At 41.2% G+C, this 19525-nt stretch overlaps 1 protein-coding gene across 8 annotated transcripts in view; it reads right to left on the bottom strand.

The window, feature by feature from the left end:
* IP6K2 (inositol hexakisphosphate kinase 2) overlaps window positions 1–19525 on the bottom strand; it is a 42959-nt gene that overhangs the window by 9341 nt on the left and 14093 nt on the right. For 5 of the 8 annotated variants that reach the window (XM_072651835.1, XM_072651784.1, XM_072651818.1 and 2 more), the window contains exon 2: window positions 1561–1871. In XM_072651835.1, coding sequence (XP_072507936.1) covers window positions 1561–1762 — 202 coding nt within the window. In that variant the 5' untranslated portion in view covers window positions 1763–1871. Of the gene's footprint in view, window positions 1–1560; window positions 1872–12118; window positions 12301–14215; window positions 14352–18598; window positions 18873–19525 lie in introns of those variants that run through there. The other 3 variants (XM_072651802.1, XM_072651827.1, XM_072651791.1) reach the window with 3 other exon arrangements.

Raw genomic sequence — 19525 nt, 5'->3', positions numbered from 1 at the left:
CTATGTCTACGGCGAACTGGACAAGCCTTTTGGTCCAGCAATGACCGATTTTATTGAGGTTGAAGTCCCACGAAATAAAGAACAAAATGCAAAACACAGCAAATTGCACTGAGATGCACAGAAACGTGGTGAAAGCATTTTTTTCTCCTCTGAGTCTCTAGAGCACTGCCAGGGGAGGGGGTCAGAAGTCTCTGAGCAAAGTGCTGACAAGGCTGCCCTCAGTGCCCGATGAGAAAGTTTCAGCAGTTACCGAAGAGCGAGCGTCGTTAGGCCTGGCTGAATGCTTTTTCTCAGTCCTCTCTCTTTGCCCCCCATCAATGACTCAATCTGCTCAGTCCTTGCCCGGTGCTCTCCATTGGCCGGAGGGGAAAGAGTTCTCAGGGAGAGACTTCTGGGGTGGAAAGGCGACCCAGGGACCTGGGGCAGGAATTAGCTGGGGTGGGGAGTTCGGAATCCTGGCCTGACAGTCTCGCTGCCACATAAGAAAGAACTAGACAGGGAAAGGGCCGGGCAGGGAAGAGCCAGCTAACATGGGCCTTTGGCTTTGTCCTGGAAAAAAGCAACACAAAGGGAAGGAGGGAGTCAAGTCCCCTAACCCTTCCCCTTCACCGAGAGAGAGCCGGCGTTTACGCAGTGCAGTCCAGATGTCTAGTACAGTTCTGCTTTTAGGAGCAACGTTTTCAGCATCTCCAGAACAGTGAGGTGCTCCGCTGTCTTTCGTACACAAGAGAACACAAAGTGTGAGTGTGAGCACACTCCTCCTGCATGGACAAACGATGCTTTCTAAAAGGTCACGCAATACTGGAGACTATTAAAGTCTCCAAAGGGAACGCTCGGTGTGTCTGATTCCATGGAGTGCCTCTAGATAGCAGCTTCTGGAATATCTGGGAACTGCAGCAGGCTGGAGCTATCTAGCTACACCTTGCAGAATGGGAATTTCCACTTCCCCACTCCTCTGACTCAGCCTTAGCCCGATTCCTATTGATCCCTGCCTACCTAGCTCTCTCGAATTTGAGTCTCAAGGGCAAATACAGGATGCTAATATGTAAGACAAAAATACTTTCAAAACCTTCCCTGTTCTTCCCAACACTGTGATAAAGGATTTAATACACAGTTAAAAAGAATCCCAGAATATAAAGCAGAAGGTCAGCTTCTAACACCACCAGACAGAAAACGAGCCAACCCTCCCCCAACCCTCCACAACCAAACAATTAAGCAATCTTACCCAATACTTGGAAAGGGGAGTAGGGAGAGGGAAAGTAGAAAGAACTCTGAGAGTCAAATAAAAGCAGTCTAGGACTGGGAACATTTCCCAGCAAATACTTACCTGGCCCCGCCTAAGGAAGATATGACTACCCAACAGAACTGCTCAGCTCTAGTGCTGTTAGCAAGCCATGTCCACCCTTGCATCACCACAGCCTGGCTCTAGCAACAGCAAAATATGGGAAGAGAAACCCCCTAAAACCTCCTCCAGGCTGAGGAGGCTTTAAGGAGGATAAGACAACAGCAGAATGAGGCACGAAATGGAAAGCCAACACCTTTCACCGGCTGGACGCTTACCTTTATACTGGGGAGTAAATTTACGCATTTCTGTCGGGAGGGTTTCATAGAACTGGTGTTCCCTCTGGATGAGGGGCTTACAGATGGTTGATTCATTAAACCGGAGGACGCAGGAGTGGCCTCCAACCTGGTGAACAAAAGGTTCCAGCAGAACTCCCTTGGCATAGTGCTCCACTTCCATAGCTCCGAATGCTGGGCTCATCCTTGTAGCACATTAGACAGAACAATGCGGCAGTGCGAAGTAAGGCAGCTCACAGGCAGACAGCCCCCAGTTCTGTGCCTCCAAAGCTACTGACTGCAGTCAAGAAGTTCTGTCAGAAACAAACACAGGGAAATCCAGGGCTGTGAGTAAAGTGTCAGATAAGAATCCTAAGCAAAGTTCAAGCCAGGCAAGAAGTGGGCTCCACCCTTCTCTCAGGGAAGCAGAAACTGAAATGGTTCGGAGAGTCTCCAGCAAAAAGACAAACAGGAATGAGCTCATGCAAGGGAGGACAAACAGAGCCCAAGGCTCCTCCCACCAGAGCAGCAGCCAACGGGATGCTGGGGAGCTAGCTCTGCTGCAGGAGCTGCTGGGCGGGCTGGGCCACTTCAGAGGCAGAGGAGAGAACAAGGCCAGGTCTGGGGAAAACGCAGAGAAAAACATAAACCTGCTGCTCCCAGTTTACTCTGGCTACCACATCTCCTGGGAGCCTCACCCTTCCCTGAACTCTGAGCAGCACTTCAGGATCCACCTCACACTCCTTCCATGTCCCAATGGATTATCATCTTGGTCCAAACACACATTGTACTTTTACCCCCAGATCACACTGAGACACAAGCAGAAAGATTTAATAAGACATAAGATTTAAAGCGGGAAGGGACCTCGGAGGGACCAAATCTACAGCTCAGCAGGAGTCCATGAAGCTCAACTTTACGTTTCAGAGATGGAAACTGAATCCCAGGACAGTGACTTGGTCAAGGTTGCACAAGCTAGTGAGTAGCAGAGCCAGGAATCTGTTTCAGGTTTTCTAACTCCAAAGATAATATTCCAAGAGAAAAATAAAGAGTGGCAAAGAATAAATATCTTTAACCCAAACTGAAAGAAATATGATGATTTTGTGCTACTATTTTTCAGTGCATGTGCTTCTGGGAGTAAACACTACACTGACATTTAAAAACAATACACTATATACCTTATCTTGAACTCTTCTTCATCAAATTTTTTGAGGTATTAATCTGGTTTTTCCAACTAAACTGTAAACTCTGAAAGGACAGAGTCTCATCCTTATTGGGCACATAACAAACACACTACAAATACTGGTGGGTTGATTATCAAAGTATTTTCACAGAGGAAAAGAACCTGAAATGGTAACAGCACAGTGGTTTACACAGGCAAACAAAAGAACTGGGAGCCAGTTTGGAGAATCCATCTACTGTTAATGGTCAAACCGCCCCCCCCCCATTTTTTTCCCATCAAAGTCAAATTATAAATTTAAAAATTAAATTCTGCTTTAAATCCATGCCACTACCTAAAGAGAGGAATGACAAAATGAAGGTGCCAATATCTCCTAGTTTTCAGTGATTACTGGCTTAAAAGCCATTTCAACACAAGAAAATCTGCACCTATAACCAACACACAGGCTAAGCCCACCTAAGATATAATAAAGCTGTTTAACATTTGCAATGTACTAAAACTTCAAAAGTGTATGGATGAGAATAAAGACCATTCTAAACTCTTACCCCAAAAATCCAACCCTGTATTTTCCCTGAGTGTGTTACTTCCCTTTATTTTTATTTATTTATTTTCAGTTTTCAACAATCACTTCCATAAGTTCCAAATTTCCTCCCTATCCCTCCCCAACAAGGCATGCAACCTTATAAGGGGTCTACAATACATTCCTATTAAACATATTTTCACATTAGTCATTTTGCATAGAAGAATTAAGACAAATAGGAGAAACCATGAGAAAAACAAAGCATAACAAAGGAGAAAACAGCCTGCTTCATTCTGCCTTCCAACTCCCTAGTTCTTTCTCTGGATGTGGATGGCATTTTGCATCATGACTCCTTTGGGAATGTTTTAGGTCCTTGCATTGCTGTGAAGAGCTAAGTCCTCGCTCACTGTGGCTGTTACTATGTATCATGTTCTCCGGGCTCTGCTCCCTTCACTCTGCATCAGTTCACATAAGTCTTTCCAGGGAGTGCTACGTTAGCTGTCTACAACATGCCTGCTACAGAGGATCCAAAACAAAATGAAATAGCTTTACTGGTGATGAAACTCAACCATTTCAATCATTAACTTCTGTATCTAAAAAACAATTTGGAACCTGTTCTATCTGAAAGAAGGCTACCTGCTTGATTTAAAAAGATAGACAAAGTGTTCTAGGTCACTGGACTATTTTTAATCAGTCTATCCTGATGGACAAAAGCTTTAGCGTAGCATTAAAACCCGACAGGGCCTGGTGCAGGAAGACCGCTGATCTGCAACACTGGTGAGTAAGCACACTATAAAGGAGCACAGAACACTTTGTCCCTGAGAACGGTAAGCTATTTACTGTTGAATACAGATCTGATCCAATTTCATTCCCATACCTGCTTACGTGTCCATATAACCCTAATCTGAAAACTTTAAGACACCTTCATTTGTGGGTCAGGCTGAAAGGCTTCCGTTTTTCTGCAGCGAGATGATTTAACTCTCTCTGGCTGTGAGGCTGTTAGAAGAGCCGTACACAATTCTGACTCTGCATTGTGACAGCCCTCAGGGTGAATCCACAAGATCGTCCCCATTATGTAAGTAAAGATAAGGGAGAACAAGAAGGACATGAATACCTCCCCAGAGAAAAGATCATCTCTCTCTCTCAAGGTACAGATAGACCCACTGGCTGTTCTGTCTAGAAAATAGGAGAGGCAGTCACGGTGTGGAAAGAACAGTGAACTGGAACTCTGGAGACCACAATTCTAGGCCCAGCTCTGCTATTCTCTTGCAATGGGGCCTACCTGTTTCTTCATCTGCTAAATGAGGGCAGACGGGAATAAATACCAAGTAAGGGTTTTCATAGCTCTAAAACTGGTGTAACCTACACAATCGAAATCCACTGAGCCTAACGAATGAAAGGTTTTCAACACGTGATTTTTTTTTATATTTAATAGATGCTTTTTCTTCAAAGGACTCAAAACCTAATTAGACCTACTTAAAACGAGTTTCATATTCTTCCCCTCTTGGTTCAGCAGTCTCTGTACCTTCTACTCCGAGATGACAAAAGAATGTAAATCAGCAAACTTCCCCAAAATGCCAGTCGTCGGAATTCTCCTTCATCTCAAATTGCTAGGAGGGCTCTGGATGCCTCTGGGCATCAGACTAGTCACTATGTTGTGCTTTCAAGAGAAGGGTCCGGAAACACAGGGCAAGAGCTGAATTCCCTTTCCCACAGGGTATGCCTTTTAAAGTATTTTAGAAGTTATCTCGCAGTTCCTCAAAATATTCATTCAGGCAGGAAGGGATGGAGTCACTATGAAGGAGTTTGCAGCACTAATACGCCAGAGTGCCCAGAAGATGGCAGTACAACTCATCTGCATTCCTCATGGGCTATTTTGCCAGCTCCATTCTGTTGTTTATCGAGAGGTTGGATCTCCATGGAAAGCTGCTGCAGCTTGCCTCCTAGTTAGGAATCATTCTGATGATGACTTATGGTCATTATCAAAACTTGCAATGGCAGTTCTATTTCATGAGTCGAGTCTTCTAACACTTGAAATAACTGACTTTCCATCATAGAGACACTCATAAACATCCAAATCCAAATCCCAGCTCCAGCTCTAACTACATCACACTGGGATAAGCCCTCCCCCTCTCCAAGACTCATTTTTCTGATCTATAAAATGAAGGGATTCATGCCCCTTCTGGCGGTCAACTAATACTTTCAAATGCCCTAAAAAATCCTTAAGCAGTTACTTCTCTAGCTAGAAAATTGTTTCTGACCTACAGAAATAAGCTTACAGTCTCGGCTTCTTCCTCCTAGGCTCACCACTTTCTCCTCCCCAAATGTGAGGCAATAAACCTCTGCATCTACAACACTAACGAGTACTTCATATCTGAGGCAGCCAGGTAAGAGAGTGGAGAGAGAGCTCAGTTTGGAGTCAGGAATCCCACCCAGACACTCACTAGCTGTGTGGCCCTGCTATCCCTATTCCTCATCTGCAAAATGGGGATAACAAAACTGCCATCACTGAGTTGTTGTGAGAATCAAACAGCAAACATAAAATATTTTGCAAACTCTAAAGCGGTATATATAAATGCTAGCTAGGGGTTACTACTATCATACCTAGTGGAATAAATGTTCCCCACTGTTACTGAGGGTGGTCTGCCAACAGAAGCTATATGCCCACTTGTTAGGGATGTTTAAGAAGTGTGGGGACTCCATGGGAACTTCTGAAGTCTCTCTCATTTCTAAGATTTGGTGGTGACTGCCCCAGCAGAGGATCTTTGATCACACACACACTCTTCCCCACATCCCCAACGTACTCATTAGCCACTGTGCATGACTTGGCAGCTGGCTCAGCCCCAGGTACGACACAACACCCAGAGGTCTGCGGGGCATTTGTTACCATGCCACTGGAGTTAATTGAGTCTAAAGTTATAGGGAAAAAAGTAGGTCCAACTCTGCTTAGAGCCAAGTCTGATGACAGAAGAAAGGCAAGAAACGAGTGCCAGGGGCTCTGCTAACTGATGCATAAATGTTATCTCAGCGGATCCTCTCAACCACCGTGGAAGGTAAGTGCTATGATCACTCCCATTTGGGAGCTGAGACTCAAGTAGAGAAAGAGCTCAAGTGACTTGTCCAGCACTGCACTACCAGTAAGTATCTGAGGCTGAATTTGAACTCAAGAACTCCTGCCTCCAGGCATATACTCCATCCAATGTCCCAGTAGTAACTGCTAGGTTATTTCATCTATTTTCTTCCAACTTCCAGAAAATTCAAACAGCCAATACTAAAGAAGAGCTAAAGTACCCACATGTATTTATCATTACCGCCTATCCTTCCCAGAAAGAATAAATACAAGTAGAAAGAAATGTGACCGGTGATTTCTTGGGATTACATTTTAGAATTTTTCTATTAAGTATCCCAGCTCTGTGGCAATAATGAAGTCTATTACTATGAAAACTGGTCATTTCAACTTATAGTTGAAAACTCCAAGGAATACTGGCAGTAATACCACTACTGTCCACAGTATTTTTCTGTCTTCTCTCTAGCACTGAACTTTGGGCCCAGAGTTGTAAAGGACTTTACCAGTGGATTCCAAGGACTGACCAAGGGAAATTAAGAAGAAGGAGAAAAAGGAAAGAAAAGGAAGTGGAAGGCTACAGAGTAGGGGACAGCAGATGTGGGTAGGAGCAGGAGACTCCAGAGATACTGAGAACGCATGTAATTAAATTCAATATGCTGTCCCCTGTCTCTCAAAATTTGGATGAATGAATTCTCTCCATGGGCATTCCAGAGCTCTGCTGATGAATTTCTCTGACAATCTTTCCAGTAACTGGTTTCATTTTGCTATGTTAGCTAGTTAACAAAGGTTAAATTGACCTCTGTGCTTCAAGAGCATTATCCGGTTTTGGAATAAAGCATCTAGAGAGAAATCAGGAAAGCAAGCAACTGTTAGAAGATATATTTTCCAAACTAACTTTCACTACAGCACTCCACCAAGGATTTCCTACCCCACCAACATACTTTTCCGACTCTGCCAGCCTAACTCCTGCTAGGCAAGAGAGCGCTGTATTCCATGAAAAAGTTTCAGCTGGATAAAAATCAGTCAGATCTCAATGTTCTTCACTTAGGAGAAATAACCTTTATTCTAATTAAACAAAACACTCACTATTTAAAAACCTAAACTTCAACAAACACCTTCCTCTTAGATGGGAATGCCCATGGTTAGCCATGGTGTAAAAACTATTCCTTCTCAGCTGTAAATTTTAGATCACCTATAACCAAAGGGGCATGGGCACGTGGGTGGATTTTAACATCAATATTTAGCCAGTGATGCCATATATCTGAGAATCATGAATACTGCAATCTTAGGGGAACTACAATCCCAGGTAACCTAAAATGTAATGAGAAGACAATACTGGGCATAGACACAGGCTGCAGCATGTTACTAAGTGTCCATCCTCCCCACCCTGCCCCCCTATATGCATGTGGAAAAAGAGGTGGGCCAATCATGAGACAAGAGTAAGGGACAGCAGACCGACAGGCCTTGGGGTCACACTGATATTCATAAAATACTAAATGAATCCCAAGGTTCTTACAGAACTGGGCGTATCATTCATGGAGGAACAAGACCAAGACTCACGTAGGATGAGCCACGGAGGGACTATGGAGAAAGTGCCCAAGGTGACAAGATCACAGATCCATCCAAATGTAGGAAAGCCTTCCCAATTTATAGATAAAAGTACTCCGATGCAGCAAGAAGTCCACAAAACATCACTGGCTTCCAATAACATCACAGAGAGCTTGTCCGTGGGAAGCCAATCCTTGGACTTGTGAGGATCTCTAAGTCTGGTCTCCCACTGGGTCCTTCATGCGGCCTTCGCTCCACCCAACAAAACCTATACTCCCCGTGTACACCCTGTGCTTATTCTTCCATGTTCCAGGGCCAACACAAAGGATGGCTAGCTAAGTAATTTCTTGCCTTTATACCTTTGCTTCCTTAGTTACCTACACCTGGAATGAACTTCCCATCTCTGCCTCATTTCTACCCACTTTTTAAGATCTAGCTCAAATGCTACCTTCTCCACAAAACTGTCCTTTGCATATGTTCCTTTCATAGGATCTTGTATATGTAACTTTTGTGCGTGCAGTGTGCACATACACATATGTGCATGTTTTATTAACCCTTTACTGGTAATACTAAAAGACGAGAATGAATAGTTTTCAAGCTAATTTAAACTTCAACGGATTGTACTGACTTCCTAAAGCTAGGGTGAGTAATAACACAGAGTGGAAAGCAAGGACTGGCCCTCAGCGTCACAAAGGGCCAAAGTCTCAGCTATGCCACTTGGCTTCTCATCTGTAAAATGAAGAGGCTGTAAGTTTTCTACCAGCTCTAACATTCTAGGTCTAAGAAAAGAAGAAGGTTTCCTTCATTTTACATTTTTATTCAGTACAAAATCTATGACTTGCAGCAGCATTCCCCTCTCGGTGGTTCTTTTCATAAAGCAATACAGTGCATCCTTAGCTTCCAATAGCAGTCACAGGGAGATGGTGCCTTTTCTCCAAACATTCAAGAAATAAACCTCAAGCTTTTATTAGGCCGGTTTAATTTAACCATTAGAAAATATTATGGATCTCTTAAATGTGTTATATGTTGTCCTCTGGCAGACATTATATAATCATAAAATGTATGCTTTAGAGAATGTCACTTAATTTGGAAGTTACTTTCCAAACTGCATCTCCTTTATTTCAGATATTTAAGGAACCTAAGAAAGTTGGTGAATGAATTCCCCTAAAGAGTGGTGAAACAGGGGATAACTTCCCAAAATACATCTTTAAAAATTATCAAATATAATTTAAGTGGTTCAAAACATGGATAACTTTTTTTTTAATATCCGACAGTTTCATGGGTCTGTACAATTAAACTAAGTGTTTTAAAGCTGTTCAAAGTGACTATGTCTCAATAAGGGTAGCCAAGACAGTTATTCGATGCTATCTTCAAAGGTTAGACACTCTGGTGGATCATTTACTTTACTTTTAAACATGGTAAAATATTTAAGAGTTAGTCACCTAATGTGAGTTTCCCAAAAATAGCCCAATGCAAAGCCATCCTAACTACTGGGGGAAAAAATTCAAATCTCAAGATATTAATTCAACAAACATTTTCTAAGTATTTATTATGTGCAAAGCACTGTATTAGGTGCTAGGGATACAAAGAGAAAAACATTACACAATCTGTTCTTGAGGAGCTTCTAATTTACTAAGGGAATATAGCAAGTAAATAAATGAGTAAGATACCAAGTAGAACAGAATGGGAGCTAAGGAAAGATCTAGATAAAATGCCCCAGGAAAACCTGAGGAGAAAGTGGGGAGATGAGAGGTTTCATAGAAAAGGCGGCACTTGAGCTGCATGTTTAAGAAAAAGAAGAATTTCAACTTGTAGAGATGAGGAATAAGAGCTAGCATCTTTACAGTGTCTACTTATGTGCCACGCACTGTACTAAGTGCTTTACATTTGATCCTCACAACTCCGTGAGGTAAGTGCCATTATTGTCCTCATTTTACAGCTGAAGAAACTGAGGTAAAAAGAGTTAAGTGACTTGCCCACAGTCCTTCTGACTCCACACCTAGCAATCTATCCAGCTAACCTAACTGCCTCCAGAAAGGTGAGCATTCCAGCTGTGGAACGCCTCTGAATGCGAGCACACCGAAGACTGAGAGGCAGAAGTCCTACAACAGCAAATGTAAAGCGTTTTAGGGGAATGCAAAATTAAGTATTAGGAGATAAGGCAGAGTCAGAGTGTGGAAAAGACTAAAATGCTAAGCCGAGGAGTCTGTATTTTATCCTAGAGAAAATAGGGAACCCACTGAAGAAAGGTTCCTGAGTAGGAAAGCGACATGGTCAAACATGGACATCAGGGAGATTATTTAGGCAGCTATCCAATGGACTGACAGGAGAGAAGAGAATGAAAACCGGGAAACCAGTAAGGAAGCTATTAAAATAATCCAGGGAAGAAGTTTTTGAAGGCCCCAATAAGTGTGTATTATTAACAAGACTGAAGACTGGAGGATGTTAAGAGATCCTGTAGAAGTAGCCTCAACAGGACCTGACAGAGTGAGGAGTAAAACAGGATGTCAGTATTTCAATTATAATAAGGCCAACACTAGAAGGGAATGCTGAAAGAAACCTGGGAAGACATCAGCAGAACCAGGAGAACAATTTACACGATGAAACAACTACAAGACTTCCAGATCTCTAGTCAATGCACCAAACAATGATTCAGAAGTCTGAAGATGAAGCATTCTCCTACCTGTTAGCACAAAGGTGACAAGCTACAGAATGAAATGTACATTTTTGGGGAAAATCAATGTGTTAATTTGTTTGGTTTGAGTTACAAGGGCTTATTGAGTGGAGGAGAGAGAAAATGGTCAAGTGATAGACCTGCAAAAAAAAAGTATCAATGAAACATTAAAAATACACAGAAGTGAGCTTAAGGAAGTTCAAAAGGAGACAAAGATAATAAAAAGGGCAGTTTTGTTACTACCAAAGTTAAACTTAATATGTAATTTAAAGTCCAAACAGTATATATAAGAAGTCCTATGCCATTTTCTGTTCTCTGTATATTTGATTTTTGTGGTAAGGGATATTAAGATTATAAGAAAAAAAATTCTTCCAGAAAAGGGATGCTAGGAGGTGGACAAGTCTGGGAAAGGGAGATGATGAATTCAGTTTTTGACATATCTTGTAAAGGGTTCCCTGCGATGCTAACAAGTTACAAAAGTTACGGTTAGCCATTAGCAAAGACTAACTACACCGAGGCTCTAGCTGACAGCCTTCCAAATGAAGGTAAGTAGTTTCCCTCAATCCCATCCCTGCTTTTATCTTATTAAAATTGTGTTGCAACAAGCAGCTGGAGAAAGATGAATGGACCTCAGGAAGCACAATTAGGTAGGAGGGAAAATTCACACACACACGAATCCTCTTCATAGAAATTATAAATGAAAGTCATGGAAATAAATAAATTGAAGTTAAGAATTAAAAAAGGCTGAAAGCAGTTTTAGGGGATACTCTTGGGGATCAGGGAGAAGGATAAAGCAGTAAAAGAGACAAAGAAGTAATCTCTCGAGGATAAATTATTACTATTATTAAAGTCATTAGCCTTCACCTGTACCCTGTTCTCTCTTCTGACGCCATCTTTCCACAAGTCCCTATCCATCCCACACTTCTTAGACTTCATGTTAATGGTTCAATGACCTTTGAGAAAAGGCCTATTAACTTCATTATTCAAAGTTAATGTTTCAACACACTAATATTCAATTCACTAGCAATATTAACATGATCTTTAAAAAGGTGAAAATTAATGTTAATTTAGTTCTGTATCTAACTGGTCTAATCTTTAAAAAGAGACTCAAAATATGCAGGAGAGCTCTAGTTTCCCTCTGATCCATCTCCAAGCTGCCATCATTTGATCTGACTGAACACAGGAAATGTTCATGCCAACAGCAACAATTGTTTGTACTTGGGTAGAAAAACAAATGTCCAACAGAGACAGCGTGGGATGGAAACGTGCTCGGCACAGAGACCTTTATCAGTGAGTCAGAGACTCAGAGATGTTAGCAAAAAGAATAAAACTCTAATATCTAATGTTTTTAAAACCTTTTAAATACTGCAAAAAAATTAATACTTCCCAAACAGCAGAAAAGAGTCTGCTTTGAGTGGTTTTAATTTTTCTCTGGTTTTAATTCCTCAGAAACTAAAGACAGACACATTACACACATACAAACAAGCAAGAGTAATAAATTCAATTGTACTTTCCCTAAAATCTTGGCAGGGCTCAAACAAAAACCAAATCCAAAAATATTTACTGAGTACTTACTGTTATGTTATCATGGGAAGACAATATGGCACTGTAAAAACAGCACTAAATCAGAAACCTAGGTTTGAATTCCACCCCAACCATCTTCTCTCTGTGACCCTCACACAGGGCATACAAATGACTTTCCCTCTCTGAGCCTCAGAGTTTTTATCTCTGCCCAGTCTGCTTCAAAGGGCTATTGTGAGGATCAAATGCGATGATGGCCATGAACATACTTAAAGCACAGTCTCATCATAAAGTACTGTGAACTGCAAGGATTAACATGTAGCAGGTAAAGTCACATTACACTTTTGCCAGATAACCTAAATAACCACAGACCATAAGCTAACCACAAAAAAACAAGACTTTGACATTGTTTTCAAATACATTACTGCAATTAAGTTTGCAGTTTAACGTTCAGTAAAACATATAATCATGATCTGTATTCATTTCTCCTGCGGATCAATTGGCAGGGAAATGCAGTCACAGTTCTGGCCTAGGCTTTTACTATTTCTGTGGGCAAGTTCCCTTCACAATCTGGGTCCAAGTGTAAAATGAGTGCCTTGGGCTTAATGTCTCTAACATCTCTAAGATCCATTCCAGTTCTACAGCCTATGAGTTGAACAAAACCCAGAGCTGCTATGGAGAAAAACTGTCTTGAACAAATCAGGCAAGGACAACATTAAAGCTCTTCAAACGAGAAGGACTTTACCAAATGGCATGAGAAAATTTAAAGGTTCAAAGGCAAATGCTGTCTGTATGTTAAAGAAGGCTTCACATTCAGAACCTCTCAGCTACTTCAGGGTGCTAAGCTGTCATTCAGACACGGCCAAACACAGGCCTACAAACTCTCACAAGCAGAAAAGAGGAGAGCAAACGATCGGCCCTCTGGGAAAGCAGAGGCCTCCTTTCTTTTGTGTCATGATTCTGTCATTTTGATTAAAAAAAGAGATGCTGTCAGAGGGGCAAGGTGCCCTCTTAAGATCCCTTTGGAAATGATGAAAACCTGGATACTGGAAGCACAAAGAGACGCAGCTGCAACATCTCCAAGTTTAGTAAGATAAAAGCAAAGCAGGAGAGAAGGCAACTACTGCTTTATTTAGGAGGTCACCAAAATGTCTTGCCATCATACAACCACAGTTTACTAGAGCCATTTGCATTAAGCTACAGAAGACTTCTCTAGGAAGAATTTGTTTTTTCTAGTACAGAAGGAATTCCTTGAGGCTAGGACAAAAGAAAACCGAGCTGCCCTGAAAAGTAAAAGTTTCTTTAAAAGCCTCTCCCCAAATCTATCCATTTCATTTTGTTAAGAGAAAAAAACAACTTTTGAGAATCAACCCTGAGACCAGCAATCACAATAAATATAAAAAGGACACAACTTTAAATGGTCTCTGAGAGTCTTTCAGCTGCACAATTCAGTCTATAGTTCTGCGCCTATCCACGGAAAGCCACTACTGAAAATATACCCAATGAAAGGCCGGAGTGTTTTTCTCCTTAGTTCTGCTTATTTCTGTTTCTGAACCAGGTATGCTACTATCCTCAAGCTCTAAACCCATAAAAAAGAGCTAAGTAAATACTGAGAATGTTAACAACAAAATGAGTTCTGCATTATTCTATGGTCAACTGAATAATTCTATTTACTATATAAGCACTGCAGTTGGCTCCTTTAAAGAATGGGAGTAAGGAATCACTCAACAGTCAGAGAAAACAAAAGGTTTAACACAGTATCAAAGATTCTACTTTAAAAGACATACCATTCCTGGTGGAAAGGACTTAAAAGCCAGAAGGCCTCAAGGTTCAAGTCAAAGTTCCAATATCTGCTTGAGGTAAGATTGTCATGCTCCCAATATATGGGGAATTATTATTATGGGAAGACAATGAGCAAGAAAAACTCCAACATATTTCAAAAAGATGGATGCATTACATGCATACATTAGTTATTTACTTCTATCAATTTAATAACATTTCATTCCAATTTTAACAAAAGAGAAGGAAGAGAATCTCTCCCAACAAGTGTAATATCAGGAACTGGATCACCTGAAGGGATCACCCTTCTACATACACACACACACTCACACTCACACTCACACACTCACACTCACACACACACACACTCACCCACGCTGAAGGGGCCCCTTGTCTCAGGTGGAGAATAAGAGTGAATACTCCCAAGTCCTGTACAAACTGTTCTGTAAAAGAAATAAAGGGCTCTCAGCTGATTCTCCTCATTCCAGCCACAACTGTACCAAATGCCAACCAAACTTCTAGCTTCCCTCAGGTCAAACTCTCTGAAGGAGAGGCCCAGAACATGCCTCCAAAGGCACTTCCTTCATCTTTCCACTCTTCCTCAGTATTCTCATTTTTATCCACCAACAAGAATCTCAGTAGTTTCTAGCCAGGTGCTCTTTAAACCTGATGATGGCAGCCAGGGTTCTCTGCTGGAGACACCATCCCTGAAGTACTTAAGTGCTAGAAAACTGGTATGGGCACCATGCTGTCTTCTCTATCCCACAATTACTAGATCTGACTAGCCTGACAAGTCATGACAAGAATGTCTGAGCCTCAGTTTCCTCTCACGTGTATAATGGGAACAGGGGTAACCTTTATTAACAATAATAACAGTGATAGGTTATTCCTTCTCAAGGCTCCAGGCTGGTGATAAACTGTATGACACAGAAGTTATCAGCAGAGAAACAAACATGGAATGGAGGACAAAGCTGGTTTCTCTCCCCTTGGCAATTCAAAATCTACAGATGGCCCATGCTAAACCTAGCTCCAGGTTCCACACGAAGGCACACTGCTCTTATACAGACTTTTTGCAGGGAAGAGAGGGAGAAGTGGAGAAGAGGAAGAGAGACTTTTAATTACGGTTTCTTTCCCTGTATATTGCCCACCTCAGATGGCTGGGAATTGGGAAGGAGTTCCAGAAGACATTCCAACCTGTTCCAGGGTTAAGTCCTAATGCCTGCACTAAAGGCAAGGAGGGGCATTAAGCATCACAAATATGTGAGCTCTATGGATTGTAATACCATAACAACTGTACATACAATCCCTGAAAAAGAACAAACAACTAAAAAATGCCAGAATGTGATCCAAATTATTCAAATGCTTTAACCTTGATAAGGACTTTGCTATTCAATTCAGGAAAGTGAAGATGCTTTATTTAAAAACAGGCTTCTAAAACTAATAAGCAATGTTCACGTTAAGCTTTCAACAGCTTACTTGATCCACAACCTCTAGCTTGTAGCAAGAAGTGACCTCTTTCCATATCACTAGGCTTGAAAGCATCATAGGAGATACTAATGCTCAGTGTTTACCTACTGATCAATGACATTGCATTAAGTACCTGGAGAGTGATCAAGTGAAAAACACAACATTAAATTTAGATTCAGAAAATCTGGGTTCAAATCTCCGTTTTACAACTTGCAATCTGTGTGACCTTAGCCAACTCATTTATTTTCTCTGGGATTCAGTTTCCTTATCCATAAATGTGGGATAATCTCTAAAATCTTTTCCAGCTCAAAATCCCATGACCCAAAGTGTTCTTCTGTAGTTTCAAAATGTTCTCATTGCACAGCTCCTATGTAACTTGCTGCCCTCTTCAAGGGCAGACAGACACCTACCTCCTGCCCCACTGCCCCCCATCCATCCAAGCATTCAGCTTGGCCAGGGCAGAAGAGTGAGAACAGACCCAGTATTATTCTGACCCCCTGCCCAATCCCCTTTCCAAAAATATTCTGATATGACATCTAGGAAAGTACAATAAAATGCTGTGCTTGTAGAAATATGAAGCAGCAAAAGGAGGGCATCTAATTTTTTGTCGAAAGTATAAACACTATAAATTTATACTGAAAGTCTGTGTGTTTTCACAAAAAAGCAAGAATCTAATATTTACTCTCTATCCAGCACTATAGCAACAAGAAGATTTTGCAACATGGCTAGAGACAAGACAAGCAAAAAAGCCAGATACGCAGAATCAAGTACAACAATGTGACTTTTAACTATGCAACTACTATGAACTATTAGGCACTGTAAAGACAGGACAGAAAGAGGAAGAGCCTGTGCCCTCAGGAGGTTTGCTTACATTCTCCTAAAGACTAAGTGCTAAAAACGTGGAGTGTATTCTGCTTTATATGCCTTTATAGCACCTATTAATAGTACTGGTACATGGTAGGTGCTCAATAAATGTCTACCTATTGATATTTTAAAATCTGACTTGGTTTACAACGCAAACAATAAAACAAAGTATATAATGTAAGAACCACAAATAAGAAAATACTTTCCTTGTCAAGGGAACAAAAAAGACAATCCAGTCTAGTGGAAAAGAGTGTTCGTTATAGCCTCAGAAAGAAGGCTTACCTTCAAATCCCAGATGCGCTACTTATCAGAGCTAGTCAACCTTAAGCAAGTTGCAACTCTCTTAATCTCAGTCTCCTCATTTATAAAATCAGGTTGCTGGGCTAAATAATCTACAATCCCTTCTTCATGGAAGAATGGTCCTTAAGTGAACTGTGAAGTGAGAACAGGGAAACAGGTAGAGATAGGTGGCACAGAGGAGAGAGAGCTGGATCCTGAATCAGAAAGACCTGAGTTCAGAGGTGGCGGCAGACACTTACTAGCTGTGACCCTGGTCAAGTCACAACCTGTTTGCCTCAGTTTCCTCATCTATAAAACGGAGATAAAAACAGCACCCACCTCCGAGGGCTGTTGTGAAGACCAAATGAGATAATGACTAGAAAGCACTTCTTATTAGCCCAGCGCCTGGTACGTGTAAATGAGTCTATTTATTGTTATTATTCTTGTCAATTTCTCTTCCAGTTTCATTTTCATGAGTCTTAACTTCTTGCTGAAGTATGGCAATAACTCACACTCATAACACTTTAATCTCTCACAGTTCTGTGATGATAATATTATTCTCTCTTGATTACAAACCGCAGGACTGTTTCACGGCACCACACCGGCTCCCCTCAAAATAAAAGTTCAGCTCTGAGGAAACTAAACCTAAGTCCAGTCACAATAACAAGGTACAGCTGAGCACAAACAAGTCTCCCCAGTCATGCACTTTATTATTCTACCTGACAGCAAGTCCTAACATTTTAAGATTAGAAGCACAGACTGCAGCAAATTTAAATGACCAGAACGTTAATTACCCAAAGTGGGTGGGCAAGGCTAGAGGACAGCGGGCAAGGCTAGAGGGCAGCGGGCAAGGTGAGAGTTGCCTCTACTTACTCTTAACTGTATAGTTTACCATTCCACCCACAGCTTCTAAGTTCCAGCAGATAGCTAGCTAGACAGAATATATACATACAGAGAGAAAGGAAACCAACGTTATCACTATATAGTCTATTGCACACATTCAAACGAGTTTCTACCTCCCAGCAATTCTAAACATGATACCAAATTTTAAAAGATCACACCAGACAATCCCTCTCCTCCTTTTCCTGGTCTCCCTTCCACAGCCTGCCTGCCCACCCACTCCTCACTAAAGGTTCAGCATTATTTATTCTATTCAGCTCCTATGCTTGAAGCTTCAGTCTTCAGCTGCTTCTGCTAGTGGACACTGATGAAAAAGCTCAAAGGATATCCTTTGAATACACTTTCTCTCTTCACAAATGCCTTAGTTGGCATTTATAGCTCCAAGTTTATCTTTATTCATTGGGGAAAACGTCAAATTAAGACCGGTACATTACTGATCATATATCATAAACTATATATATCTATCTATCTCCTATATAGCATAAATCTGCCACTTGCATTAAGCTTCTAACCTAGAATTACAGACCTGAGCACAGAGAAGAGATGGCTTCACATTAACTGGCCTCATTTCCAGTTTCTAGCCCCAATGCACCCTTTGAACTTACTCTACCCTGTATTAATGTTGCTCATGTACAAATATGACCAGGTCATACACAAACTTGCTCAAAATACACTTGCTTTCATGGTTTTCCACTGACCTACTGAATAAACTGCAAATTCCTTAGCCCGGCATTCAAGGACTTCTATAAGAAAATGCCCAATTATTCATCATTTCCCCAAATGTGCCCCATGTTTACATGATTCCATTTGTTCACAAAATATTCCCTTAACTTGGAAAGACATGGGAAGGCCTTAGCTATTTTTGTCTAACTTCATCCTTTCATCCTTTAAAGAATTAGCTCAAAATGCTACTGTCCTAACATTGTCTGTCTTAAGTTCCCATGACACTCCATTTCTATTTTTCTAATGGCACACATACTACCTTGAATACAGAGTACATGACTCATGGATTTTACCAGAATATAAATTCTTTGAAGGAAGGCACCTTAATGTTATTCATCTCAGTATTTTCCAATATGTTCCGTACAGAGTAAATGTTCATTAAATTAATTTCACCAAACCAGATTTTTATGTAAAAGCCAAAGTCTTAGCCAAATGCACTTCCTGACATGAAGTATTATTACTAAGATATATAACATCCTCTAGCCACAAAGTAAGGCAGAAGTTAGGTTAAGTTTAACTTACAGAGTAGATTTTGTGCCCCTTGGGACTACATCAGCTGTTGCCTTGACAGCTGGCAAGGTAGCTATGAAGAAGCAATCTGAGTGCCTCTTCCATAAACTGCACAGAGAAGTTTAATCGATCTTAACGAACTGAAGGAAAGGAAAATGACAAGAGGACAATAATATGCCAAAAGCCTTTTGGGAGGAGGAGGAAGGAAGCAGCCTTACAAGGCATCTGGAAACATCATGCAAATCAGCTGAAGGAACTCAGGTTCACGGACCTGCACATGAGAACTTTCTCCAAGTATTTTAATCATAGGGAAGAGGAAACTGACTTGTTCCACTTGGTCTCACAGACAGAAGTGGAGGCAAGAGAAGGAAGTGAAAAGGAGACCAATTTCTGTTTAATGTAAGGAAACACTTGCTCACAATGAGAGCTACCCAAAGGGGAGCAGGTTATTACAGGGGATGATTCAAGGGAATTCTATTCTGATTCTCTTAAGTGGATTCTCCACTAGTTATGTGGAGGCTGAGGTTCTGGCTCCCTTGAGTACAAAAGCACTTTACAGGTACTAACAACTTCCACCAGCTAGATCAAAAATATACAAAGGTAGACCAAACCAAAACCTATCTGATCTCCCAAATGGAAGCTCAAAGTGTGCGTTTCCCTGTTCTGGCAAAGGATAGGTAAATAAGAATATGAATCATCTTAGAGAAAGGCACCAACACCAAACATATTACCAAGGTAATGCGGAAACCTTCATACACATTTTTAATGTGTACAATGTCCATGCTAAGTCACTTTCCTCCCCCAAGACTGTTTCAAGTCATCTCTTTACCAGGAGACAATCCTGGTTATCATGCAAATTCAACTTTCACAAGATAGCAGTAGAGGATCAAGAATTTAGAGCTAAAGGGACCTTAGAAATCATTAAGTCCAATCCTCTCA

Source organism: Notamacropus eugenii, chromosome 1 (genome assembly GCF_028372415.1).
Source record: "Notamacropus eugenii isolate mMacEug1 chromosome 1, mMacEug1.pri_v2, whole genome shotgun sequence".
NCBI lineage: Eukaryota > Metazoa > Chordata > Mammalia > Diprotodontia > Macropodidae > Notamacropus > Notamacropus eugenii.
Note: the sequence above shows the minus strand (reverse complement) of the source record. Positions and strands in the feature narration are given on the sequence as shown.